The sequence below is a fragment of the Oryctolagus cuniculus genome, chromosome 6, assembly GCF_964237555.1.
Source record: "Oryctolagus cuniculus chromosome 6, mOryCun1.1, whole genome shotgun sequence".
Classification (NCBI taxonomy): domain Eukaryota; kingdom Metazoa; phylum Chordata; class Mammalia; order Lagomorpha; family Leporidae; genus Oryctolagus; species Oryctolagus cuniculus.
In genome coordinates this window covers 1,680,987-1,690,112 of record NC_091437.1, presented here as the reverse complement: position 1 = coordinate 1,690,112, position 9,126 = coordinate 1,680,987, and the positions used below count along the sequence as shown (strand labels likewise).

At 51.7% G+C, this 9,126-nt stretch overlaps 1 protein-coding gene across 1 annotated transcript; it reads right to left on the bottom strand.

The window, feature by feature from the left end:
- Window positions 1–6,329: 6,329 nt before the first annotated feature.
- Window positions 6,330–7,960, bottom strand: LOC100355420 (olfactory receptor 6F1). The gene has a single exon (XM_017339178.3). The coding sequence runs from the start codon at window positions 7,603–7,605 to the stop codon at window positions 6,664–6,666; it is 942 nt and encodes a 313-aa protein (XP_017194667.2). The 5' UTR covers window positions 7,606–7,960; the 3' UTR covers window positions 6,330–6,663.
- Between the last annotated feature and the right edge of the window lie 1,166 nt (window positions 7,961–9,126).

Here is a 9,126-nt window from a genome sequence, read left to right as displayed (position 1 = left end):
CAAGGTGGGGCAGACCCTGACATTCCTGTGCATGAGGGATGGTGGACCCACCCCTGATGCCCAGCCATGGCCTCTTTCCATAGTGAGTCCCTCGCTGGACCCCGCCACAGCCAGCCCCAGGCTCTCCCTGTCTGAGGATCAGAAGAGCGTGAGGCGACTGCTCTTCGACCAGGACCTGCCACCCAGCACCAGCAGGTTTGACCAGGACCCCTGCGTGCTGGCCCAGGAGCAGTTCTTCGCCAGGCAGTACTACTGGGAGGTTGAGGTGGGGGACAGGAAGGCCTGAACGCTGGGCGTGTGTCTGAGCAGTGTGGACCAGGAGGGCAGGGTCCCCAAGGCCTCCCAGCATGGCCTCTGGGCAGTGGAGTATTATGAGGAGCGACTCCAGGCCCTGTGCTATCCCAGGACGTGGCTCTGGCCTCCCTGGTGCTTCTGTCGGGTGGGCATTTTCCTGGATTGTGATGGGAGATTTTCTTCTAAAAAATATTTCCTTATTGGATAGGCAGAGAGACAGAGACAGAGAGAGCAAGCTCCCATCTGTTCTTTCACTCCTGAAATATCCTGACGCTGGGAGCCAGGGACCCAATTCCAGTCTCCCCTGTGCGGGTCCCATTTCTGGGGTCATCACTGTGGCCTGCCGGGGTCTGCGTTAGCAGGAGGCTGGAACCAGGAGCCAGAGTGAGGGATCCAACACACGCTCTCTGAGGTGGGCCACAGGTTCCCGAACAGTGTCTTATCTGCCAAGCCAAACCCCTGCCCCTAAGGCTTTATTTATTTATTTATTTATTTATTTTTTAATTTTAAAGTTGGAATAGTGTTGGCCTTTCTGTTACAGTACTGAAAACATAGGCACAATTAAAACGACAAACCCGGGGTGCAAGCTTGGCTCAGCGGTTACATCATCGCTTGGATGCCTGCATCCCAGATCATGGTGCTGGGTTCAAGTCCCAGCTCTGTTCCTGGGAGATGCCAGCTTCCTGCTGATTGCACCCTGGGAGACAGCAGGTGATGGCTCAAGTACCTGGGCCCATGCCACCCACCTGGAGACCCATGGAGTTTCTGATTCCAGCCTGACCCAGCGCTGGCTACTGGGGTATCTGGGGAGTGAACCAGTGGATGGGAGATGAAGCTCTCCACCTCCCTCCCTGCTCCTCCAGCCTTCCCATCCTCCCCCCCTTCCTCCCCCTCCCCCTCCAGCTTCCATATAAAATGAATACAATTAAGTAAATAAGTAAACCTCAAGACACTTTAAAAGAAAAAAAGGAGCCCCTTGGAAAATGGTAGGAAAAAGAAGTAAGTGAGCTAACAAGATGGACCCAGATTAGCCAGTGCAGCTGTGAAGGTTATTGAACTACTGTTAACTTTCTCTGGTGTTACAGAGCAGTTTCTCAGCCATGGCATTAATATTTTGTCCACATCATTCTCTCTGTCTTGTGGGGCTATGTGTATATTTTATTGCATGGGGCTGTGTGCATTTCCTTTTAATTTGTTATGTAATTATTTTCTTTTTTTAAAAATTTTTGACAGGCAGAGTTAGACAGTAAGAGAGAGAGACAGAGAGAAAGGTCTTCCTTCAGTAGTTTCACCCTCCCCATGGCCGCCACGGCTGAAGTGCTGTGCTGATCCGAAGCTAGGAATCTCCTGGTCTCCCATGGGAGTGCAGGGCCCAAGCACTTGGGCCATCCTCCACTGCACTCCTGGGCCACAGCAGAGAGCTGGACTGAAAGAGGAACAACTGGGACAGAACCGTCACCCCAACTGGGACTAGAACCTGGAGTACCAGCGCCGCAGGCAGAGGATTACTTTACTGAGCCGTGGCACTGGCCTATTTCATTATTTTCTAATTTATTTGGAAAGCAGAGTTAGAGGGATGAGAGAAATAGAGAAAGAGAGCAAGAGTGAGTGAGAGAGAGATTCTCCACCAGCTGGTTTACTCCCCAAATGGCCACAATGGTCAGGGCTGTGATAAGCCAAACCAGGAGGCTGGAGCTTCTTCTAGGTCTCTTACAAGCACTTGGGTCATCTCCCACTGCTTTCCCAGGTGCATTAAAGGGAGCTGGATCGGAAGTGGATCAGCTGGGTCTTGCAGCACGCCCAAGCAGGATGCCGGCATCACTGTGCCACCATGCCTGCCCCTGTCTGCCTTGCTCTGGATCCTCCCCTCCCTCTGGGTGCCCTGTACATGGTGACCAGCCTGCCTGCCCTCTGCACCGTGCTCCTCCTGACTTGTTCTCGCTGGTGCACATGCGTCTGTCCCTGGAGGCTGCCTGTGGGTTACCTCACCCCTTCGCTGGGTGCATCAGTGCTGCCCTTGCTGTATCCCTTCTCAGGGGGGTGCAGGGAGCCAATGCCCACCTCACACTGTGCCTTCAGAGTAGACTGGGGGTGAGCACCGTGGTGGTCTGCGGGTGTCGCAGGGAGCACTGGGAGTAGCCGAGCTCACTGCTGGCAGAAGAGGGGGCCCTGCCTTCTTCTTTCCTGATATTTCTTTTTTTTTTTTTTTTTTTTTAATTTTTGACAGGCAGAGTGGACAGTGAGAGAGAGAGAGACAGAGAGAGAAAGGTCTTCCTTTGCCGTTGGTTCACCCTCCAATGGCCGCCGCTGCAGCCGGCGCACCGCGCTGATCCGATGGCAGGAGCCAGGAGCCAGGTGCTTTTCCTGGTCTCCCATGGGGTGCAGGGCCCAAGCACCTGGGCCATCCTCCACTGCACTCCCTGGCCATAGCAGAGAGCTGGCCTGGAAGAGGGGCAACCGGGACGGAATCCGGCGCCCCAACCGGGACTAGAACCCGGTGTGCCGGCGCCGCAAGGTGGAGGATTAGCCTATTGAGCCACGGCGCCGGCCCTTTCCTGATATTTCTGCTTTTCCTACCCTGTAATGGAGTTGATCTCACCTCTCGGTTTCTCACAGTACGGATGGCTGTGCAGAGTAGGGGTGACTCCTGTGCAACCAGGGTCAGCAGTCCAGTACCTCCTCTCGTTGGGAGTGGGTGGGAATGCTCGGCTATCCTGGCCTGTGGAGGTGAGACCATGGGAGGTGTGCAGTGTGTGAAAAGGCACCGAGGAGATCCTCAGGCCGTGGGCGCAGGGCAGTGTGGGAGCCAACTGCACTTAGGCAGGATCAACTCGGGTTGCATGTGCTGTGGGTTGTATGTTCTCGAGTGACAAGTCACGAAAGAAGAAGACTTCTTGTCACGTGGTATAAAGGATGTGTCCTGTCGTGGCTGTTAGCATTGACCTTGGTCACACGGCCGAGGCAGTGCTCTGCAGGCTTCCTCACCCTGTGGTTACTGCTGTCCTGTCACACGCCACAAGGCAGGAGGAAGCCGCGTCCTGACGCCATCTCATCCCTTCTGTTTTCTTCTGCACCTGCTCTCTGATGTTTGCTTGTTTTCCCAGGTGTCCCCAGGGCATCTTCACGCATCCATCAGCACTTCAGTGTGTATCTGAGAGTGCTGCACCTACACATCTCCCGATTGTTAGAGGTAGACGTTAGATGCGTTTCTCCCACTCCTGGAGGACACGCTTTCAAAAGCACTGCCCTGTGTGTGTCTCTGCTGTGCCTCATGCAAAATTCTCACATTTAACAAAAATTGCAGTAGTCTTACATTTCCTGCTCTGTCTCCTACTGAACTGGTCACATTCTGTTTTTACTGAAACTTCTATTTTTTATTTGCTTTACACTTTTTTATTGAAAAACAGTTGCAGATAAAGTAATTCATATTTTCCAGATCCTATTTCCCTTTCTCTCTCCTCAGAGATATTCAGTCACATTTTCATATTTATTGCCTTAAAATGTACCTTTAAATATCTCAGAGCATTATTTTCTTTTTTTAAAGATTAATTTCATTAATTTATGTGAAAAGCAGAGTAACAAAGAGAGACAGAGATTGTTCATCTGCTGGTTCACCCTGTACAATGCGTGCAACACAGGGCTGGGCCAGGCCGAAGCCAGGAGCCAGGAGCTCCATCTGGATCTGTCACGTGGGTGCAGGGGCCCAAGCATTCTGGCCATCTTCTGCTTTCCCAGGCTGTGAGCAGGAGCCAGGAGCCTTTTCTGGATCTGCCACATGGGTGCAGGGGCCCAAGCCCTTGGGCTGTCTTGCGCTGCCTCCCAAGTGCATTAGCAGGGCGCTGGATGGGAAGCAGAGAAGCTAGGACTGGAATCGGTGCTCTGATATGAAATGCTGGTGTTGCATGGCAGCAACGTAACCCACTGCACCACAATGCTGGCCCTAGAGCATTATTTTAGACTTTGTTGATGGCTTGGGAAAGCTGTGGAAGATGGCCCCAGTACTTGGGCACCCATGTGGGAGACCCAGAAGAAGCTCCTGGCTCCTGGCTTAGGGTCAGCTCAGCTCTGGCTATTGTGGCCATTTGGGGAGTAAACCAGTGGATGGAAGACCTCTTTCTCTCTCTGTCTCTCCCTCTGTCTGGCCTCTCAAGTAAATAAATAAATCTGAGAGAGAGGCAGAGAGAGAGAGAGAAAGAGAGAAAGGAGAGAGAGAAAGATTCCTCTTCCAACCTAGGAAAATCCCTCTCTATCCTCTCCCAGAGAACCTCAAGTGACAAGTGCCATGCCATGTACTGGAGCTGGGTATGGACTCCCAGAGGCTGAGAGGGGCTGAGCAGCAGGGCCAGGCTGGGCCCCCTCCGTTTGTTACCCTTTGAGCCCAGTCTTGCTTTCCAGTTGCTTCTCTACAAGGCTGTGCATTCTTCACTGAGTCTAAGCCTTAAAACACACGGCTGTGGGGCCGGCGCCGTGGCCCAGTAGGCTAATCCTGCGCCTGTGGTGCCAGCATCCCATATGGATGCCGGTTCTAATCCCAGCTGCTCTTCTTCTGATCCAGCTCTCTGCTATGGCCTGGGAAAGCAGTGGAAGATGGCCCAAGTCCTTAGGTTCCAACACTTGCATGGAAGACCCAGAAGAAACTCCTGGCTCCTGGCTTCAGATCGGTGCAGCTCGGCCATTGCAGCCATTTGGGGAGTGAACCATTGGATGGAAGACCTTTCTGTCTCTCCCTCTCACTATCTGTACTCTACCTTTCAAATAAATAAAAAAAAATCTAAACAAAACAAAACAAAAAAAACATGGCTCTCTCTGGGTCTTTGGGACATCCTTTCTGACCAAAAGTTTAAATCATGTAAATTTCTTATTAAACAAATTTATCATGTTTTTGTTTTGCTAACCTGTCTTCTGTTGCACAGATACCGGCCACGACCCTTGTGACGGGTGGGAGAAGTGCCCCACTTTTCCCCCCCACGGTCTCTTAGGAGGCAGACTTTCTTTTTTTTTTTTTTTAAGGTTTTTTTTTTTAATTTGACAGGTAGAGTTACAGACAGTGAGAGAGAGAGACAGAAAGGTCTGCCTTTCGTTGGTTCACTCCCCAAATGGCTGCTATGGCCGGAGCTACGCCAATTGGAAGCCAGGAGCCAGGTGCTTCTTCTTGGTCTCCCGTGCGGGTGCAGGAACCCAAGCACCGGGGCCATCCTCCATTGCCTTTCTGGGCTACAGCAGAGAGCTGGACTGGAAAAAGAGCAACTAGGACTAGTACCGGGTGCCCATATGGGATGCCGGTGCCACAGGTGGAGGATTAGCCTAGTGCACCATCGCGCCGGCCCCAGGAGGTAGACTTTCAGCAGAGGCACATCTTTGCCAGGGGACTCAGTCTCAGTTAAAACATGTTCTCCTGCGTCCTTCCAACACGCAGCCTTCCCCGCCCCATTCACTTCCAAAACCAGGAAAGGTTCCCAATATTGGGAACAGAGAGGTCTGAGGGCAGCCATTCCCAGCCCCCGCCTTCCTCCTGGGGGAAGAACACAGCCCCAGCCCGTTCCTCTGCCTGGCTCTGTTGGCCAGCCCCTGACTGCAGTGTCTAACCCCAGCCCTGGGAAGTGGGTGAGGGGAAATGAATCTTCCTGGGTGCATGGCTGAGAAGGCAAGGCCTGCTTCTGGCTCCTTAAGGATGGGGTCTTTTGGAGGGAAATTAAAAACAAAAACGCTCTAATTGTACCCCAAGGTTATTTTTTCTCTGAAATCTAATTCTGTGGGACAGCACCTTGAACACGGATCATCACGGGACTTCTATAGCTTTACTCAAACCCTTTCAGTTCTGGGGAAACAGATGTGGCATCTTGCAAGTTAGCAGCTTCCCCTGCCATCTGCATCTATTGCCGTACCTCACCCAAGAAAATATCATGTGGGAATAATGGCACTCTCATTTCATTATGATTTCATGTATTTTCCTGTCCTAGTTCTTACACCCCAGATTTACAAGGTGATACAAAAATCTTACAAAGAACGAGAACTTGGAGTTTTAGTTATGCACGCTTCACACTGAGTATGTGTCCCTAATGTTATAAACAAAACTCAAAAGAAAACCCATGTCAATGTACGACTATTTTGCTTGGACAAGCTAGTTTGCTTATATCAAAAACTCCTGTTCCCCTCCTGCATGAGAAAGGAGAGCTCCTGCACCCAGTGTTTCCCTTGATAGGTCTGATTTTGTCTTCCAGGTGTTTCCCCTTTGTTTTCTCCCCCCTGGAACCAAAGAAGCATCCCTGTCACTCTGTGGTGCACTTGGAGCCATGATCAGAACACCTGCCATGCTGCAGGAATGGAGAGCCCTGCAGTCTGGGGGCCGGCACACAGCACACCTCCCCATCACACCGTGGGGAGTTTACCTCCTTTCCACTTTCTCAGCAGACTCTCCCTCACCTCCTTGTTCCGGAGCGTGTAGATGAAGGGGTTGAGAACGGGGGTCACCACGGTGTTCAGGATGTGGATGGCCTTGCTCAGGTCCAGGGCATCCTTGATGGAGGTTCGCACATGCAGGAAGATGGTGGACCCGTACCACAGGAGGACCACAGTGAGGTGGGAGGAACACGTGGAGAAGGCCTTGCTCTGGCCACTGGCCGAGGGGATCCTGAGGATGGTGCTGATGATGTAGACGTAGGAGACCAGGGTGATGAGGCATGAACTCAGGATGACCACACAGGCGATCACGAAGGCCACGATCTCCACGGCTTGTGTGCTGGAGCAGGCCAGGGCGATCCAGGGCGCGATGTCGCAGAAGAAGTGGTTGATGGCATGGGGGCCGCAAAAGGACAGGCTGCTGACGAGGGCAGTGGGTGCCACGATGGCCAGGAAGCCACAGGCCCAGCAGCCCAGGGCCAGCCTCAAGGAGAGCAGGCTGCTCATGATGGCCCCGTAGTGCAGCGGGTAGCAGACAGCCAGGTAGCGGTCGTATGCCATGACAGCCAGAAGGAAGTACTCTGTGCAGCCTAAGGAGAAGACCAGGTACATCTGCAGGAGGCAGCTGGGGAACCCTATGTCCTGGCTCCTCCCCAACAGCACGGCCAGGGCTTTGGGGACTACGGCGGTGGTATACCAGATCTCCAGGAAAGAGAGGTTGCTCAGAAAGAAGTACATGGGAGTGTGTAACTGGGGGGTGGTACCCACGAGCACCAGGATGGCCACATTCCCACCCACTGTGAGGACATACATCACGAGGAACAATGAGAAGAGGGACAGCTGGAGGGCCTGGGGCCCCGGGAAGCCCAGCAAGACAAAGTCCTGGGCTAGTGTCTTGTTGTCTGCGTCCATGATGCGTCCCTGTCTCTCAGTCCTAGAAAGATGTTGACTCGTGAACAAGTGCCAGCCAGCAGCTGGATGCACACAGAGTCTCCATGGGGTTTGCCAAGTGCCTGCACTGTATTAAGAGGCAGAAGGCGTGGACACCACCTGTTTGATGACGCATGGAATCAGGTGCTGTCATAGCGGATTAGCAGTTTAGGGAAGTAATGGGCAAAGAATTTTACACTTCAGGTCCAATATTGAAGTCCAGCCTGTGCCTCCATCATCCTACGTCAAACACAACCCAATGCTGTCATAAAAGTACAACCAAACCCACAAAGCTGGTCATTCCATGTTGACTCCGTTCTTCATATTTTAACCAGATTCCGCACGACCTTTGAATATAAGCACACAATTTTGTCTTCATTCAGAACTCTGTCTGGTTTCACTTGTGTGTGAGAGTCATGACTTCCAAATTGATTTTCTAATGTACAATCTCTGTCTTCAAAAAGAACGTGGAAAAGTGAACTAAAAGAATTTAAAAAGTAATCAGTTTCAGAATGATGCTTTGGCTCCTCGGATCCTGCCCCTTTTGTGTTTAAGTTCACGGCTGTGGTCACTCCTCTCACATAAACGGTCTGTGTCCCCACATGGGGCGGGACCCTCCTGCACCAGCTTGCTGCACCAGGCACCTCCTGGTGCTCACTTGGAACTGGTGTGCTGAGTGCAGCTGGGCAGAGCATCGCTTTGAAACCAGGCCCCATGGTTTGTTTCTGAACACCACCTTTGGGGGCGACATACTCTGCACATTCAGAGAGCAGTGGAAAGCTCTTCTGCTGTTGTTACCGCAGGTGACTGGAGCCTGCATTTGGAGGCAGATGCTGGAACCAGAGGCTGGTGCCTTCCTGCCAGACTGTCTGTCAGGTGTAAGGGCATGCCCACTGTCCACACCCTAGGATCAGGCCTAGGACACACCCACTGTCCACACCTAGGATCAGGTCTAGGACACGCCTACTGTCCACACCCTAGGATCAGGCCTAGGACATGCCCACTCTCCATCCTCCTGCTCCCTCTCCCCAGCACCAAAGGTCATGGTTGGTCAGGCACATACCCTGTGTCAACAGCACCTGACTACAGGGTGGTCCACACAGCACGGGTCTGGGGGGTCTGACCCTTGCATTTTGAACCTGCTGTGGTCAGAGACCTTTCCCCCAATAGGTTCCTATGCTGCCTATCAGCAGCTTCAAAAGTGATAGTTTAATTTATCTTCAAAAAGAAATCTATGTTCAAAGTACTTTTGAAACTCCACTACTAGAAATGATTCTATCTTAACCTTCATAAGCTATGTGAAACAAAACCATTATATTCATCTTTCCATTTTCAAAACTTAAAATCCAATTTGATTACTAAAATTAGATAATAAATAGAATGTTTATTACTTAATAATGAAATGATATTTTCAGACTTTATTTTCAGTTAAGCTGCTTAGTTTGTCAGACACCCTGGGGTGCGATTTATTTGAAGTGTATGGTGCTTGTGATGGGACCTGTG